General features: G+C 45.6%; 1 protein-coding gene across 1 annotated transcript in view; it reads left to right on the top strand.

The window, feature by feature from the left end:
* The first annotated feature begins 1,187 nt into the window (after positions 1 to 1,187).
* LOC105898583 (meiosis inhibitor protein 1) overlaps positions 1,188 to 19,062 on the top strand; it is a 31,511-nt gene continuing 13,636 nt past the window's right edge. The window contains exons 1-21 of the mRNA XM_031569638.2: positions 1,188 to 1,360; positions 1,490 to 1,613; positions 2,090 to 2,140; positions 4,373 to 4,446; positions 5,352 to 5,457; positions 7,750 to 7,953; positions 8,527 to 8,663; positions 9,019 to 9,133; positions 9,463 to 9,579; positions 10,139 to 10,238; positions 11,339 to 11,473; positions 12,183 to 12,297; positions 12,410 to 12,501; positions 12,960 to 13,101; positions 13,385 to 13,496; positions 13,811 to 13,871; positions 14,071 to 14,159; positions 14,423 to 14,582; positions 15,492 to 15,642; positions 15,865 to 16,146; positions 18,190 to 18,367. Of these exons, the coding sequence (XP_031425498.1) occupies positions 1,220 to 1,360; positions 1,490 to 1,613; positions 2,090 to 2,140; positions 4,373 to 4,446; positions 5,352 to 5,457; positions 7,750 to 7,953; positions 8,527 to 8,663; positions 9,019 to 9,133; positions 9,463 to 9,579; positions 10,139 to 10,238; positions 11,339 to 11,473; positions 12,183 to 12,297; positions 12,410 to 12,501; positions 12,960 to 13,101; positions 13,385 to 13,496; positions 13,811 to 13,871; positions 14,071 to 14,159; positions 14,423 to 14,582; positions 15,492 to 15,642; positions 15,865 to 16,146; positions 18,190 to 18,367 (2,686 nt within the window). The 5' untranslated portion in view covers positions 1,188 to 1,219. The remainder of the gene's footprint in view (positions 1,361 to 1,489; positions 1,614 to 2,089; positions 2,141 to 4,372; positions 4,447 to 5,351; positions 5,458 to 7,749; positions 7,954 to 8,526; positions 8,664 to 9,018; positions 9,134 to 9,462; positions 9,580 to 10,138; positions 10,239 to 11,338; positions 11,474 to 12,182; positions 12,298 to 12,409; positions 12,502 to 12,959; positions 13,102 to 13,384; positions 13,497 to 13,810; positions 13,872 to 14,070; positions 14,160 to 14,422; positions 14,583 to 15,491; positions 15,643 to 15,864; positions 16,147 to 18,189; positions 18,368 to 19,062) is intronic.

Genomic DNA, 19,062 nt, shown 5'->3' with positions numbered 1-19,062 from the left:
ATGCCGGCGTGTCTTCTGCATATGAGGACTGTCTGGAAGAGTTCATCCCCTCCCACGAGGATATGGGATATACATAAACATTGCAGAGGATGAGGATCCAGGCCTAAGTACTTCACCTTCTGCATCATGGCCCTCTGAAGAAGAGGAAGACAAGTAAGAAACCCAGGTAAGTATTAACGGGAACCAGCTCAACTGCACTTCTATGTACGTTTTTATATTATTTACTGAAGTAGTAAGTAAGAAAATCTCATCTTTTCCATTGATGTTGAGGGGGAAAAAAACATGCTCACTCTCATACATGTCCATCACTCGCATTGCCTCACAAAAATTCTAGGCCTAGCATTTTTTTTTAAACATTTGTATTGATTATAATATGAATATAAAAATGCAACTAATGCAATAGTAATATAAGGGAATAAGGGATTTTTATTACATACTTGATTATTTGTTAAATAAATGCAGTGATCCAGAGCCCCATTTGACATTTCTTTGGTGTAGACACACAAAGAACTGGTTAATCTTAAATTAAATGTTAATCTTAAATGTCACACAGGTTAGGAGACAGATCAGTAACCCACCTGAAAAAAGCCAGTCAGTATAGCAACCAATAAGAAGTTTGGAAAAACAAAACTAGACGTACCGCAAATATCTGAAACCGAGTTGAGTTGGTGCAAATTGGTTGGTGTATATTTCATGTGTCTAAAAGGTTGCTGCATGTAGCTAGCCAATTATAGTCAGGTGATATGCCTATGTCAGAAAATCCTGCTCGGAACTCTCAATTTCTCCGATTTCCCGCGATTGTTTTTGCCTGTCAATGTCCAACTCACAGTGGAGTTACACATAGTTGCACTTTATTAGAAAATTGCAAAACAAAGTTTCATTTCCACTGGTTGTCTGTGCGTTCTATGGAAATAGTTGAAATAATTTAAAGCGTAAGGTACGTTTGGTCTATTAAACGTTTGAACAACAAGCTAATTTTTGTTATCTAGCTGATGTTAAGTTAGCTTAGATCAGCTAGCCTGCTAACGTCTCATGTCACTTAGCTAGCTACTGTTAGTTTGTAACGTTAACTGTTATTTGATGTAAAACTTTAAGTTGAGTTTTAAAAGGTAACTTTAGCTTATATTCATCCAACAATGTCAGTGAAAATATAGTAAATGACCGGTAATATATGTTAAACTCCCAATGATATGTTGTTTAGGATCAAAGAACCGTGAAAATGTCCAACGTGGATGTCATTTATCAGAAGATTCACTTCAGGCACGACCAGCGCTGGTCCGCGATTACCGGGCCCAATGCAGGCGATGTCGTGTTGTGTGTTGCCTGTGTCATTGAGATGATGGAGAGTAAAGATGTGTCGGTAAATGTAAACTATAGAAGTAAATGTAACTAAGCTGTAGTTGTATTATTTTAGAGTTATGGGCACTTGTCCTACCTGACTGGCCTAAAGTTCCTCCTTTTACTTCATCCCCCCATGACATTACCACAGTGCGTACGCAAGTCAGTGGCACTGGCTGGAGTTGGGGGAGTCCTGAGGCGCTCTCCTGGAGCCATCAAAGAGTTGCTCTCGCAAGATGCCAGAGTCTGCCTACACTTTATTGCCTCTTTACTAGGTAAGCTTATTTTGATTTAGGTGCCAGGGAGAAGACATACAACTGTCTTTTCAAACGTCAATTAAACCAATCGTGAAATCTACAAAGTTATTAGAGGCACAGTTTTGTTTCTATTACTGTATTTTATGTTGTAATGTTGCAGTTTTTATTTGCCATTCTAAACAAACAAACTGTCTTAAATTCACACCTAAAGCCAGAGGTGCCTACAATACACTCATAACAATCAAATACCCTCTCTTCATAAGTCATCTGAATGAAACTGAATACCTCCAGCATGTGCAAACAGTCATCGTGATCATGCATGATCAGCATTTACACATAGAAGCCCTTTAGTTTTAACATATACTGTTTATGTAAACATCCTCTTTAGTTTTAACATATACTGTTTATGTAAACATCCTCTTTAGTTTTAATATATACTGTATATGTAAACATCCTCTTTAGTTTTAATATATATATGTAAACATCCTCTATAGGGATGCTTCGCGCTTTAGAAGACTCACCCACTCTGGAACAGGTTATACAAGGTAAGGCCAAAACCACCAACATTTTGGTCCTCCTTTAACTGTTTTACTTCAAAGTGGTTCTAGCTCTTTCCATGTGGGTGGACATCTATGTGTGGCCTTTCTTTTTTTTAATCATAATGACACTACGTGCACTGGGCGTAACATTACATTGTTGTTGGCTTCAGCTGGGTGATTTATTGACTGTGTTGCGTGATTGCAACAGTTGTGTGTTGATGGGGGGTTGGTAAATTAGGAGAAACAGCAAAAGTTACAGGAGTACTTCACAGTGCAGTATCTCTTATGGAACTTGATACAAATGTGTAAACATGTGAAATGGTCAATTTCAAAGTTAGAAAACATAGCAAATTGAGCGTGCAAGTGCTGATGGTAAGTGTTTGTGTGTGTGTGTGCTTTTGGTTACACTGATGAATATAAAGTACATTTGGGGTTATTGTGTGTGTGTGTGTGTGTGTGTGAGTATCTGAGTGGTTGTGTTTGGATCATGCTAGTGTGTGTGTGTGTATGTATGTGTGTGTGTCTGTATGTGAGTATCTGAGTATTTGTGCTTGGATCGTTCTAATGTGTGTGTGTTTGTGTGAGTAATATCTGAGTGTTTGTTCTTGGATCATGCTAATGTGTGTGTGTGTGTGTATGTATGTGTGTGTGTCTGTATGCGAGTATCTGAGTATTTGTGCTTGGATCGTTCTAATGTGTGTGTGAGTATCTGAGTGTTTGTGTTTGGATCATGCTAATGTGTTAGTGTGTGTGTGTGTGTTTGTGTATGTGTGTCTGTATGTGAGTATCTGAGTATTCATGCTTGGATCTTGCTAATGTGTGTGTGAGTATCTGAGTGTTTGTTGTTGGATCATGCTAATGTGTGTGTTTGTGTATGTGTGTCTGTATGTGAGTATCTGAGTGTTAGTTCTTGGATCATGCTAATGTGTGTGTGTGAGTATCTGAGTGTTTGTTCTTGGATCATGCTAATGTGTGTGTGTGTGTGTGTGTGTGAGTATCTGAGTGTTAGTTCTTGGATCATGCTAATGTGTGTGTGTGTGTGTGTGAGTATCTGAGTGTTTGTTCTTGGATCATGCTAACGTGTGTGTATGTGTGTGTGTATGTGAGTATCTGAGTGTTTGTTCTTGGATCATGCTAACGTGTTAGTATGTGTGTGAGTATCTGAGTGTTTGTTCTTGGATCATGCTAACGTGTGTGTGTGTGTGTGTGAGTATCTGAGTGTTTGTTCTTGGATCATGCTAATGTGTGTGTGTGTGTGTGTGTGAGTATCTGAGTGTTAGTTCTTGGATCATGCTAACGTGTGTGTATGTGTGTGAGTATCTGAGTGTTTGTTCTTGGATCATGCTAACGTGTGTGTATGTGTGTGTGTATGTGAGTATCTGAGTGTTTGTTCTTGGATCATGCTAATGTGTGTGTGTGTGTGTGTGTGTATGTGAGTATCTGAGTGTTAGTTCTTGGATCATGCTAACGTGTTAGTATGTGTGTGAGTATCTGAGTGTTTGTTCTTGGATCATGCTAACGTGTTAGTATGTGTGTGAGTATCTGAGTGTTTGTTCTTGGATCATGCTAACGTGTGTGTGTGTGTGTGTGAGTATCTGAGTGTTTGTTCTTGGATCATGCTAACGTGTTAGTATGTGTGTGAGTATCTGAGTGTTTGTTCTTGGATCATGCTAACGTGTGTGTGTGTGTGTGTGAGTATCTGAGTGTTTGTTCTTGGATCATGCTAACGTGTTAGTATGTGTGTGAGTATCTGAGTGTTAGTTCTTGGATCATGCTAACGTGTGTGTATGTGTGTGAGTATCTGAGTGTTTGTTCTTGGATCATGCTAACGTGTGTGTATGTGTGTGTGTATGTGAGTATCTGAGTGTTTGTTCTTGGATCATGCTAATGTGTGTGTGTGTGTGTGTGTGTATGTGAGTATCTGAGTGTTAGTTCTTGGATCATGCTAACGTGTTAGTATGTGTGTGAGTATCTGAGTGTTTGTTCTTGGATCATGCTAACGTGTTAGTATGTGTGTGAGTATCTGAGTGTTTGTTCTTGGATCATGCTAACGTGTGTATGTGTGTGTGAGTATCTGAGTGTTTGTTCTTGGATCATGCTAATGTGTGTGTGTGTGTGTGTGTGAGTATCTGAGTGTTAGTTCTTGGATCATGCTAACGTGTGTGTATGTGTGTGAGTATCTGAGTGTTTGTTCTTGGATCATGCTAACGTGTGTGTATGTGTGTGTGTTTGCTATAGTTCTGGTTCATCTGCTCTTGGAGCTGCAGAGTGAGCAGTTTGTTCAGGACGTCCTGAATGACATCCACACACAGGTATGACTTTTCACTGGAACAGTCCTTCCTTACACAGATGAATGACATGTTTCATAAACAGTACTTGATCTTTCCTCATGCCTTTCTGTTTATACAGTCACTGAATTTTCTATGAAATTAAATAACTGATATTTTGTTTTTAGCTTTTGTAATCTAAGGGTTATGAATGAAAAGGGGGAACATATGTGAATAATGTATGTTAGTGTCAGTTCAGAAGAGAATTATTAATCAAAAATATAGATTGAAGAACCTTTGCACCTACCAGACCCAGGGCTTATATAACTACCAAAAATGACAAAAAGGCTCATATCAGTTATGTATCATGTATTGTGACCTGGTACAGAAGTGCAAAAAGTGCAAAGAATGCTGTAAGAGGACAAATGGACATATCAGTCCTTATTTTTTACTTAGTGCTCTCTGGTCCCTGGCTGTTGCAAGTGTGTGGGTTCATTGTCTTTACCCTTTGTTTAGTAAACAGATTACAAATTACACATAACGAGGGAAGGCGGGGAGGGTATGGAGGTGGTGTGTCTGGAAGCCCATTTGGAAACAGATATGGTCCTTGTTTTAAATAACTACATACTCTTTCACACTGTTTCGTGTTAAAGCCTAAGTATGCGCTGATGTAGACACATCACAGATTTCTAATTTCTATGTTGATCTGATCTGATCTGATCTGATCTTCACAGTTGGGTGTGATACAGGTGATAAGATTAAGAGATACGTTATTAACGCAATTTGCAGGAATTACTCGTTATCTAACTATGCATGCCTGTAGGTCTTCACACATCTTGCTTTGACGTGTGTCATGTAGGAAATTCAAATAAATCCTACCCATCACTCCATCTAAGAAAGATTGAGAGTGATAAGGAATGATGCTTAGCAGTATGTCTTCCTTCTTTCAGCTAAGCAAGCAGGCGAGTGTGAGGGGCTTCTTGCCCACCTTCACATTCCTGGGGAAGCTGGTGGATGCACTTCCTGCTCTGCCCCAGACTTTGGCCTGTCACCATGGTAATGAACAAACAGTTACATTCCATCTCATAGTACATATTGGTATCGAGGGCAGAGGAGGATTGGCATCGAATTGTACTTGAATCAGCTAATACTTGAGGGTTTACTGTGGGCTTGTATTTACATTCAGAGGCAATCTCAGAAACAGTGCAGAACAAAATCAACCTTGTAAATCTCACTTTAAAAATAGAATAATTTACACCATATAATGTACATGCTCAGATACTTGGTAGAATGGTATTTGTGTATAACCTAAACAAGTGTGAGGAAAGATTTTGAGAAGCAGATAATGAATAAACAGATATCCTGACTTGGTGAGCTTCTCTGCCCCCCCCCCTCTCCTGCCCTCACCCTCATCTTCAAACCCCCACTGCCTTTATTTGCCTTGTCTAGAGTTCTAAGCTCCAAGAGGCAGACAAGAGGGGTGAATCTGCCAGATCTTGGCTAGGGGTCCATGCATATGCTGCAAGAGAGTCTGAAAGCCTTGCTGATTGGGAGATTCACGCAGTTGTTTCAATGCTGTCCTCTTTATGATGTGTGGGTAGATGGTGGCTGTTTGGGGAAAACGCAGGTGCTGTGTGTCATTTCTGTGTATGTGAGGGTGTGTGTTTGTGTGTGAGTATGTTTGTGTGTGTGTGTACGTGTCTGTGTCTGTGTCTGTGTGTTTGTGTGTGTGTGTGTGTGTGAGTGGGTGAGTGGGTGTGAGAATATTTGTCTATGTGTTTATGCTGGAGGAGGCCTTTCTCTGCGCCACTGTGGTTCAACAGCTACCAGCCCATGCTGGCAGCCATTATTGACTGTAAGGCCCCTGTCAGCATACACAGGAGCCTCTTGTTTTTCATAACAAGACTGTTTCATAGGGCCCAGATCCAACAGACACACTCAAACACACACACACACACAGACACTCACACACACACACAGACACTCACACACACAAACACACCCACATATACACACACACACACACACACACACACACACACACACACACACACACACACACACACACACACACACCTTGCTTTAGCATACAATCCTAGTACAAATACATTCTCAAGTTCTCAGGTGTAACCCATATGCACACATGTAAGTGCAGAGGTGATTGCCATGATCCATGCATTCACTTTTTCAAACCACATTTACAGCAGGCTGGATCATTACCAACATCTCTTGCTCAGGGCTACAAACAGAAGTTGTGGGTTTCTGAGCTTTGAGCACGTGTTTCCGTACCATTATTAATGTCTTTTCCCTGTTGTGAGACCCACTGCTGTTTATTCTCTCCATCTCTCTCTTTCTCCTTGTTCAGAGCTTAAATAAGACATGGCAGGGATGTTCTGGGGGTTTGATGTTCTCTGCTCTGCTGTGCTTTGCTGTGCCCTGTGCGCGTGCTGCTCTGGGCTTTACAGTCAGCTCTGCTGTCTTCTCTGCTGCCCTGGGTTTATCTGCTGCAGCCTCACTCTGAGCCCGATCGCTCACCAATCCTCAACAACAAGCTCAGTCCTGCCTGCCAGAGAGACACAGAAACCGACGCGATCTCAACATGTTTATTACATTTGACACTGATCTCCTCAGTCCTGTTCACATGTTCACGGATCCCTCTGGTAGTGGGTTGATGGAGGCTGATTTTCACTGAAAGGCCACAGGGTGAGGTAATACACTGGTAAAAAGACAGACGTGAGACAGGTTTGGAAATTATGTACCCTTTTCATTCAGAGGCAGATGTACATTTACGTAGATAGAACGGTAATGAGTGAAAGAATCTCCGAGTCCTCCTGGCAGTGGTTCTGCCTACAGCTACCACGCCTACTCCCTCACTCGCTCGCTACTCCTACTCATCTGTCTACCTCTGTTTCTTTCTCATTCTAAATGTATTCCATCTGTCATTTTCTTTTTGGTTCCATCTTTCACTTCCCTCACATTGTCCTTGCTCTTTTTTTAGAGCACATTTTTAACTTCCCCAATTTTTTTTTGTTGCACTATTTCTCACTCAATAGAAAATCCTTATCTGTGTTGACAACTGTTATTAGTATGTAATAATAAGATCTATTATGGCATGACAGTGCAGAAGGTTTGGCTTGGTTGAACTCTGATTGAAGACGTTGGCACAGCTTCACAGACACATTGAATGCCTTGCGTTTCACAAGGGACGTGCATAAACCTGCTCGTTTTGCTATATATAAATATCTTGCTCTTGCTGTATCTCTTCCTCCCTCCTTCCCTCTCTCTCTCTCCCTCTCTCTTTCTCTCTCCCTCTCTCTCTCTCTCTCCCCCCATCTGTCTGTCTCCCAGTGTCTCTGCTGGAGTGGCTGAGTGTGGGGCTGCAGCACCCCGACGAGGTGCTGAAGGCGTCCGTGTGCTACATCCTGCGGAGGGTGTGGGAGGTCCCTGCCGCGGCCCAGTCCCTGCCCACCCCCCTGAGGGATGGCATTGCCCGCTCCGTCCTGCGCACCCTCGACCACGCCTCTACCCCTCAGCTCACCATCAACTGCCTGGGTGAGGGAGCATTGCTGCGTGGGGGTGGGAGGAGAGAGTTTTGTTATGGAATTGGAGTATGGATGAGATGAGGGAGGTGGAAGAGAAGAGAGAGAGGGTCAGTGAACGTGAGAGAGGGGGGGAATTACAGTGGGACTGGAAAGGGAAATAGGGAGAGAAACCAGGAAGGAAATAGGGACACAGAGAGTGAGACGAAGAGGAAGAGGAGAGGTTATGAGGTTAAGCCATGCAGTGACTGTCACAGCAGCTCTCCCTACACTGTAAATACAGGGAGGCAGAAGTGGAAGACAAGACCGGGCCTCACTGCGAGAGAGGGCTGCTAGGTTACGCTTAGTCAAATCTGCCACAGAGGAGTCATGTTCTCTGCCCAGAGAGTTGTTGAAGAGCAGTAGAGCAGTAGTGTTGCACTGCACCAAGAAGTGTTACTTTTCTGTGTGTGTGTGCATGCGTGTGTGTGTTTGCTTCTGTGTATGTATATATGCATGTTTGCAATGTGTGAGTGTGTAATGTGTGTGTGTGTGTGACTTGTGTGTGTGTGTTTGTGACTTTTGTGTGTGTGTGTTTGTGTATCAGGCCTCTTGAAGCAGATGCTCCAGCAGGGTGAGATGGTGTCGGTGCTGATGAACTGCAGGACCGAGCCCATCCCTGATGATGGCTGTCCAGAACTGCCCCCGGCACAGCACTGCTCCCTGCCCCTCGCCCTCAAGAAGGTTTTCACCTGGTGACATTCTGTCACTCAAGCGCACACACACACACACGTTCACCATCAAATCATACAGTGTGTTCACGTAGTCATTGCTAGTTCAACTATGTGTAGGTGTTGTTGCACTAGCCATAGGTAAATTTGTCGGCTCAATGTCAATAAACAAATGCCGAATGCAAATTTCCCCTCACTAAAGGTTATTGTTCTGGAGGTAAATGTGGGGTGAGCAATGTAATAGCTAATAATATGTATTCAGGTTTGTGTGTGTGTGTGTGTGTGTGTGTGTGTGTGTGTGTGTGTGTGTGTGTGTGTGTGTGTGTGTGTGTGTGTGTGTGTGTGTGTGTGTGTGTGTGTTACTGCAGCTATTGTTGAGTGGAGATGAGATGCTGCAGGTGGCTAGTGCTCAGTGCATGGCTGCTGTGCTGGTTCATTCCCCCAGTCAGTACTGCCCACAGTTCATCCAGGCAGACTTACCCGGTGAGCCAAACCCCATCCCTAAATCCAAGATTCTGTCTGCCTCTGTACCACTGGACTTCTGCTACAGCCCAATTCTCTCTTGTATGAATCTGTGTGCCTATGGCTGGTCATTGTTCTGTTGTTTTTTGCCGCAAATCATTCATACCTCTGATGCTAACCTCCCACAGCCTCTTTTTACTTATGTGTTTAACGCCACTGTGATGAATGTGTGAGTCCCCCAGCTGTCAGTCAGTCTCACTGGTCTGTCGGTGTGTGTGTGTGTGTGTGTGTGTGTGTGTGTGTGTGTGTGTGTGTGTGTGTGTGTGTGTGTGTGTGTGTGTGTGGTGAAGAGTTCCTGTTTGAGCGTCTGAGCAGCAGCAGCGAGGCCCTGCTGTGGTCGACTTACGGTTGCCTGCTGTTACTGGCTGAGGAGTCACTGTTCTTCTCCCAGTGTCACACAGTCTATGGTGAGACCTGTGTGTATGCGTATGTGTGGCTGTGTGTATGCGTGTGTGTGGCTGTGTGTCTGTGCGTGTGTGTGTGTGTGTGTGTGTGTGTGTGTGTGTGCGTGTGGGTGTGTATGCATGTGTGTGGCTGTGTGTCTGTGTGTGTTGGCAATGGTAATCAGATGTGCATGTATATCTCGGCTTAGATTTTTGTGCAGAGAAATGTTTTGCATGTGTAACTGCATTGTGTATTACAGGGTTGTGCCTCACTGTGAAGTGTATGCACTATGCACTATTTATGAGAGCTATGCTGTAGGACACAGTGGAACATGAGTGTGCGTGCATTTGTGTTTGTCGGTTGGTGGTGGGTGAGTCACAGTACAGTTGAGACAACCCTGGGCTATGCTTTAACCACTCTTTTCTCTGTGTGTGTATGTGTGTGTGTGTGTGTGTGTGTGTGTGTGTGTGAGTGAGTGAGAGAGAGAGTGTGTGTGTGTGTGTGTTTGTGTGTGTGTGTGTGTGTGTGTGTGTGTGTGTGTGTGTGTGTGTGTGTGTGTGTGTGTGTGTGTGTGTGTGTCAGGTATTGAGTCTCTGGTGCGCAGCTTGAAGGATGTCCTAAAGCTGACCAACCTGGAAGTGCAGAAACAGGGCATACACCTCCTCACCGCCATCCTGGACAGGTAAGACGTGCCCCACCTATCCCACACACAAATACCACAGACAGTGGCACACTTATACTGGGCTATGCCTTCATTCCTTTTAAGAAGACAGTGCTACTGCCTTAGTGCACTCTTAGTGCACTCACTCACTGCATCTCTGAAATACAGCCCATTATGCATTAAAGATTGAGCTCTTATCTCTCTTGTCTGTAAGATGATGACTATAATTTCCTTCCATAGAGAAGCACTGGCCTTTAGTGCCAGTAAATTCAATTCAATTAAATTGGTAACACATATGTCTCAGGAATGGCAGCGTACAGTTCTTGCCTGTGCTGTTAATCTCACATGAATCCGTCTATCTTAAGAGGTCTGCATTACATCCACGTGTGCAGATTCATCAAGGAAGGCGCTGTGTGTGTGTGTGTGTGTGTGTGTGTGTGTGGTGTGTGTGTGTGTGTGTGTGTGTGTGTGTGTGTGTCAGACCTATTGTATTATGTCTTCTCTGCCATCACTGTTAGTCAACCCTCAACCAGAACACTGATCACTGGACAGAAGGCTTGCCGGCTAAACCCCCCCCCCCCCTGGCGCTGACCCCCCTGATGCTGACCCCTCTGATGCTGACCCCCCTGATGCTGACCCCCCTGATGCTGGCTGTATTAAATGACTGAAGCTGAGGGTTGCATGTTTGTTGCCACAACGGCCTGAGAAAATACCAAGTGGCTCAGCTTGAGTGGAAAGTGGCTTCTGGACATGTTGTGGGCCTGTTGTGGCAACAAGAACATCTCAACACACCACTGTTACTCCATGTCTCTCGCAAATCAAAAATATTATGAAGTCCAGCGTCTGTGTTAGATCACATGTGTTTGTTGTTGTTGTGCTTTAAGGGTTAGCGCTTCTGCTGGGACTCCTGTTTGCTCTTCCTATCTGCCTCTAATATCTCACTAGTCTTCTATCCCTGGCACTTTGGCTCTTTCTCTGTCTCCCTCATTGTGATTTTGTCTTTTTCTCTCTCTCTCACCAACTATGTCCCTTTCTCTCTCTCTGTCTTTCTCTCTCTCTCTCTCTCTCTCTCTCACTGTGACTTTGTCTCTCTCTCTTTCTCTCTCTCTCTCTGTTGGCAGGCAGCCTGCAGCGGTGCGACTGTTTCCCACCGGAGCTGGGTTTGCAGGTGTAGCGGAGGTGGTGCTTTTAGCCGTGTCCTCTCCATGCCTGCGGGTGGCTACACATGCAGCACGGGCCGCCACCGCCCTCCTCAGGTGGACACGAGCGCACTCTCTCTCTCGCTACGCATTATATTACTGCCCTCCTCAGGTGGACACGAGCGCACTCTCTCTCTCGCTACGCATTAGATTACTGCCCTCAGGTGGACACGAGCGCACTCTCTCTCTCGCTACGCATTAGATTACTGTTCCGAGGGGGCAAGGTCAGGGAACAGGTCAGTCATCCGTGGTCTGTAATACATGGCTATGCTTCATACATCTACTGTATGTGTGCATTCGTCAGGTGGACACAAGTGCAGTCCTGCACACACTGAATACACAAGGTCACTCACACACACACACACACACACACACACACACACACACACACACACACACACACACACACACACACACACACACACACACACACACACATACATACATACATACACACATACACATGTCCCCTCACATGAATACATGGCTTTGCATAAATATATGTACTCTACACCCACTGGCTGTATTATGTGAACTCCTGAATAGCCAAATTCATTCACTCACATACGCACACATATGAGAACAGACATAATAATAATAACCTTGGCCACACAGTCGCAAGAAAATGTAGTGTCAGTCGAAGTTACAGAGCTTCAAAAGCTTTTGAATCGACTTACAGAGGAGAAGCATGCACTCACTCAATCAGCCTGCTGATTTCATGTCCATAACCTCTATCTGTGGCCTGAGTGTGTGTTTGTCACTGCAGGCTGCACCACCAGTCCAGCCCAGTGCAGTATAAGGAGCTGAAGAAGGTTGTTAGGGCAGTTATAACCAGGTGCACTGAGTTACCTGTGCCCATTACTACACGCCAAAGGGCCACGGTAAGGTTGTTTGTGAGGAATTCGGTGTGTGTGTGCATGCGGATTACATTGAGAAGATTTGACTGTAGCTGAAAGAGGCTTTATCCTTGTCAATTGGAATTTGCTTTATTAGGGGGCCTTCCCTGGTACCGAGCCCACTGACCAGGCCTCAAAGGCGGGGAGCTTCCTCCTCCAAGCCCTGGTCTGCTTTCAGGAAGCCTGCAGGTCAGGGCTCCTTCCAGCTTTAGAATACTAAAACATATATATTTTGAAATGTATATAACCATACATTCACAGATCATGTGCTTGTGATGTGGGTTTCAAGGTTTTTGTGTGTATCTGTGTGTGTATGCGTGTTCGTGTTTGTCTGCATACAAATGTCTGTTCTAGTGTGTGTGGATCCATGAGAGGAATAGAGGAGTCGGTCCTTGAGCACAACACTGAACCCCAAATCGCTTCCAATGTGCCGGCTGGCGCCTTGCATGGCAGCCTCCGCCGTCGTTGTATGAATGTGAATGCTTGTGCTGTGTCCATTCCCTGGCTTGTGATGCTGGCCTTTTTCACCTGACAAAAGCACTCTGTGTGATTGGTACAATTTTGAATGGCTGGTCCCTGCTGTATCTCTAAAAATAGCAAACATTGTGTGTGTGTGTGTGTGTGTGTGTGTGTGTGTGTCTGTATAGGCTTGCAGAGCAGTGTGCCTCTGAGCCCAGTCTGAAAGAGAACGCCTTCACAGCCCCCCACAAGCAGAGGAAAGACTCTCTGGAGTCCCTCTGTCTCAGCCTGCTGCGCTGCTGTGATACCGTCCTCATCCCCACTGTCACTGTGAGGCCCCAGCCTAGACTAGCACATTCATTACACTCGCACACACACACACACACACACACACACACACACACACACACACACGTATTTACATAATTTATAGGTGCATATAGATGTATACATTTTTTACTTGTGTTTGTTTGTGTGTTTGTGTGTGTGGGGGGGGGGGGGGGGGGGGTGTTTGTTTGTTTGTGTGTGTGTATGTGTCTGTGTGTGTGTGTGTGTGTGTGTGTGTTTGTTTGTTTGTTTGTTTGTTTGTGTGTATGTGTCTCTGTGTGTGTAGAGGCTGTGTGAGCAGGCTCCCAGTGCTAAGGTGCTGCAGCACTTCTTCTCCATCCTGTCTCACCAGTTCACCATGCTGCCCTCCCTCATGCCCCTCTTCGCCCTCAAGCTGGGTGAGTGTCAGGGTCAGAGGTCACATAATGATAGACAAGCCACGCGCATAACAATGTCCACTAGGACTGGTGCTGGATCAAAAACATCTAGCAACGTTCACAAGTAAAATAATTTATCGAGAGCTTTTGGGTGTGCGGATCTATCTAGATTTTAACGGGAGTCAGATGTCAACCATTGACGGAGTAGTTCATTTCCAACATTCGGGCAGATATATACATAGATACTGTGCAATAGAGATGAAAGTTGTTAGAACATATTTGCAAAAGAAATGAGAGCTGAAATTTCTTTTTTGTCTCCTTGTCTTTTTTGACAGCATCCTCTGGTTTCATTAGATTGGTGTTGGAACACAAGGCATTCTTATGCTCAGGAAACAGGTGATGAGCCATCATGTGGCATTATATGAGGTCAGCTGGTTAGGTAGAGCAGTTGGGCAATTACAAGCATCCATGAGATCATCATTTGTGTCCCTGTTTAGTCTTATGTATGTCATTTGAAACTGTAACTGTTCTCATTTGTACGGTAAGGTAAATTTACTCCCTTCTTTCCACCCCCCACCCCCCCACCCCCTTTCAGGAATTCAGGTCTGAATGCTGCCTGCTGTGACTTTCTGCTAAAACTCAGTAAATGTCTCTTCTCTCAGCCATCAAGCTCACATCAAGAGGGTACGGTTTGTGTGTGTGTGTGTGTGTGTGTGTGTGTGTGTGTGTGTGTGTGTGTGTGTGTGTGCGCTCTACTGGGGATTGATCTCCCCAAAGCTTAAGAATCTGAAACGGAACATACTTCTATCTGTTTCTCCCTCCTCTCTCTCTCTCTTTCTCTCTCTCTCTCTCTCTTTTTCTCTCTCTCTCTCTGCCTCTGTCTCTCTCCCTTCCTGTCTCTCCCCTTATCCCTGACCTCTACCTCTCTTCCTCTTTCTGGTGTGTAGATGTAGAGGAGCTGTTGGGGCTGCTGGAGGCCTCTCTGCCATCCCTCTGCTGCCGTGTGGCTGAGTGGCCCTCCCTGCTGACGGACGCCTCGGGGACCTCCAGAGCCACCCAGTACTGCCTGGTCAGCCTGCTGCACATCGCCCAGCTACACGGGGACAGGTACTCACGCAGGCACACACACAAGCAGGCACTCATAAATACACACACACACACACAGACACACACACAAAATATACACAAATGAGAGCGTACACATGAACACACAAAGTAATTGCATACTAACATACAGAGCCAGTATAGTATATAGCCATGTATTGAATGTATAGCACCCACACATGCACAGACACAGAGTATACTGTACATATGCGCAGTGACACAGACACAGAGTATACATATGCACAGTGTAACGTGCCAGCTCAATGCACGAAACATAAAAGGGAGGCCACGCAGAATTTACGATAATAATAATAATAATATATTTATTAATGATTTACAAGTTTATATATTTATCTAATAATTATAGCAAACGTGTGGTGAAGGTCAGTGTTGTGACGAGAAACTAAAGATGTTATGTAAAGTCAGTTAAATGGTAATATAAACAAACAAACGACGACGACGATCCCAAATCCAATTCCTATCCAAACACCAACGACCAATCCAAAACTCCAATCCAACGCTCCCTTGACTTCAGTCTGATCAGGGCTTTTGTAGCCCAGCCAATCAACCATACACCTGGTTCCAATTACCTGTTAGAGACAGAGGCAGAACAGGCATGCAAAATATCATGGGGCGGGGCCTAGACCCGCCAGGGTCGTAACAACAGTGACACAGACACAGAGTATACATATGCACACCTCCTGACCATGTGTCAAAGTGTCCTTGAGCACGACACTGAACCCCCAACCGCCTCCGATGTGCAGGTTGGCACCTTGCATGGTAGCCTCCGCCGTCGGCGTGTGAATGGGTAGCTGTCTGAAGCACTAGCCTGTAAAGCGCTTTGAGTGCTCTGAGTAGAAAAGCGCTATAAAAAAGCAGACCATTTCCCATGTGTGTCCATGTGTACTGCAGGCTGCTCCCTGAGCCCGTGCTCTTCTCCTGTATGGTGGCTGCGCTGTGCTCCATGCCTGAGCAGGGGGACGCCTCCTTCCCCCTCTGTGTGCTCCGCTCAGCCCTCTACCTGCTGGCTGTCTGCCAGGACAAGAGCCCAGAGCTGGACTGGGTAAAACACACACGCTTACATTGCCCCTCTTTCTTGTTCTATCTCTCTGTCTCTCTCTCTCTCTATCCATCTATCCACCGATCTATCTATGTTTCCTGCTCTCTATCTCTGTGACTTCTTATTTTGTTTCACTTATCATGTTTCACTTAACACACCTACTCCTCCTCCCCCTCGTGATCCTTATCTTGTTGTCTCTGTCACCATCTCTCTGTCCGTCCCTAGGCTCCTCTGAACAGCATCAGTAAGGCTCTGTCCTGCTGTCCCTTCCCCTCACTGTACACACACCACCCAGCCCTGCTGCACTTCGTATTCCGCTACCCCGAGCTGACTGACTGCTTCGGCCCACCTCTGCTAACACTCTGGCTATCCAATCAGCCCCAGCCTGGCCCCGAGGACCAATCAGAACCAGCGCCTGGTGTTAACCCATCTTCCTCCTCCTCCTCCTCCTCCTCCTCGCTGCAGGCCGTGCTGGAGAGGAACCCCAATGTGACCCTGACACTTCTGGTGAGGGAGAAATGCAGCCTGACAGACCACAACCAGCCGAATCGGATGTCACAACTACAGTATCGCTAGCGAGAGGTGTCCTGGAACAGATTAGACGCGTAGATGTGTGTCTAAGTGTTAGGTTCATACTCATGCAGAATATGCTGATAGATAGAGAAAGAGGAAGAGCTCTACAGAGACAAAAGAAATCACTCATATAGAGGATAGAGTAGAAGAGTATAGAATAGACCATAGATCATACACAGTGCCCTGTATCTAGTCTTCAGATGAGCCAGAGTCATCTTATTTGGAGTGCTGCCATACGCACAGCCTGGAGGGTTCTGTACCACAATCATAGATGCTGAGAAGTAGCCCGTCTTTGTGGGCAGATGCAGCTTCAAGCAGGCTGTGCTCATCCAGCTACTGGGCCTAGAGCACTGTGAGACACACACACACACACACACACACACACACACACACACACACACACACACACACACACACACACACACACACACACACACACACAGCCTGCCACTGATCAGAGCAAAAGCGCTGCATCTCGCAGGGAAGGGCATGGGGAACCAGAATACCTCAGTTCTGACTTCATTCATTCCACTGGGAGAGCAAATGTAGTGTGGTAGTGTGTGATGTTTTCTCAGATTCTCTTTGTGTTTGCCTCTGTCTTGCTTTTCTCTCTCTCTCTCTCTCTCTCTCTCTCTCGTTCTCTCATTCTCTCTCATTCTCTCTCGTTCTCTCGTCCTCATTTCTTTGTGCTGCAGGCCTCCTCAGCTCTCTCCCAGGGAGGTACATCTTGTGTGCTCAGCAGTGTGTGTATGAGCACTTTTAGTTTGAAGTTGGTTTTCTGCTCTGAGAGGAGAGCTGTAGAGTGTGTGTGTATGTATGTATGTATGTGCACGTGTGCGTGTTTGTGTCGGGGAGTTCATGGAAAGCAAGAAGTTGCTTGCTGAGCAGCGTACAGTAGAAACATGCAGAGCAGCGTACAATATGTCGGCCTTTATGTACTTAGAAGCTTTTAGATACATTTGGTGTATATTTAAAGATCTTAGAAGATATAGTGCCTTTGATTAGTCCCACAAAACTGTCTGTGATCTGACAGCTGCCACAGAAATAGATTCTCTGATGCTGTTCAGAGATCTGCCTAAAGCCTTCAACACGGTGAAGCAAGTAGTGTTCTGGAAATAACTCCTCAGGCATGACGTAACACTGAAGTTCCTGTACATCTTCCAGCAAATGCACTATGCACAATGCACCAGCCACATCTCTGGATGGATGCTCTCAATCAGAACGCTTCAGAAGTAAGGTTGATGTAAAGCACATCATACTTGCAGGATACTTTTGCCAGAGAGACCTGACGGCATCAAAACACCCTACACCAACAGGGAGAGGGGGCATCAATGTGATGTCAGTATTGCCCCAACACCTTTTTTCCCCCTCTGCTTTATCCCACCTCTGGCAGAATATGCACCTCTTGCATCCGCCTTTTTAGCCAGATAAAGTAGCACTAATGCTGGCTGCATTAACCCTAACCCATCAGTCCCCTCTCACAGCTAGGATGGACAGCTAAGAGTCTTACCCTTGCACAGCCATCCCTCACCCCCTTTCCTGTGTTCTCTCCACTCCTTCCAACTTTTGCCCTTTGGTCCAGGGTCCTCCCTGGAGTGGGAAAATACCAGTTCTAAAGCAGGATTTGGGAGATTAACCCAGACAGCTTTTATGAAACCATATATGTATGGAAAGAGCGATATTCAGCCTATGCAGAATTCAGTGGAAAGCAGTGTATGTATAGTGTAGGCACTGGGAAGAGTGCTGTATTCAAACCTCTTCTGTGCTATATACCAACATATAGATTTCTGCCAATGAATGTATGCGCAACTCATATCTGTACGTGTGTCGAATGTGAAGCGAATTCATTTAAATATACTGTACAAACTACACTAACACCAGTGACAAAAAGCTAGCAAAAAAAAGCAAACAGCCTAACCACAGCAAAACTCACCGTCTGTCTTCCCTCTCCTCCTGGCGTCCCTCTCCCCCTCTCAGACGCTGGTGGTGAGCAGTGATGAGCTGCTGGGGGAGAGAGCTCTGGGCGAGCTGCAGAGCTTCCTGCAGGTCAGAGGTCACTGGGACAGGTCTCTGCCAGCGCTGCTGCGGCCCGCCCTGCTGCAGCTGCTCCAGAGGCTGGCCTGCCAGAGCACAGCCAACAGCCAGAGGCCATCAGGTCAGCTGCACACAGACAGACAGGCAGACAGACAGACAGAGGCCATCAGGTCAGCTACACACAGACAGACAGACTGCCAGAGGCCATCAGGTCAGCTACACACAGACAGACAGATAGACAGACAGCGTGACCCAAGGCCACTAAGCCCTGTTCACAGTCTTACTCATGCTCTAACTTTTTCTCTTTTTCTGTGTCTAGCTCTAGGTTACGCTTTTCCCAACCCTTGATTTCACTCTCTCTTCTCTCTCTGTTCTCTGTTTTGCTTGCTGTTTGGTCTTTATTTCTTTCTATTTCATGTTTTCCCCCATTTTCATCTCCCTTTTCATCTTTCTGTCATTATCTCAAGCCCTGTTCCCACTCTCTCTCTCTTGCTCTCAGTCTCATTGTTATTCACATTCTCTTCACTCCTGTTTTATTCCTCTCCTCTCCTCTCCTCTCCCTCCCTCCCTCTCTCTCGCTCCCTCGCTCTCACACTCTTCTGTATGGCGGCCCATTCCCCAGTGTCATTACTCATGCAGCGCTGAGTTTTGCCCTGAGATGGGTGTTAGTTTAATTTGCGTCTCAGAGGGCCATATCACAGCAGTGTCTACACAGGGTCAAACAGCCCCTCTCTGCAGCCCTAAATTACACACATTACACATTGCACATTTATATCACACTGCCTCAGGAGCGCGCGCACGCAGGGAAGAATATAG

Source organism: Clupea harengus, chromosome 1 (assembly GCF_900700415.2).
Source record: "Clupea harengus chromosome 1, Ch_v2.0.2, whole genome shotgun sequence".
Lineage (NCBI taxonomy): Eukaryota > Metazoa > Chordata > Actinopteri > Clupeiformes > Clupeidae > Clupea > Clupea harengus.
This window is presented reverse-complemented; position numbering and strand designations above follow the sequence as displayed.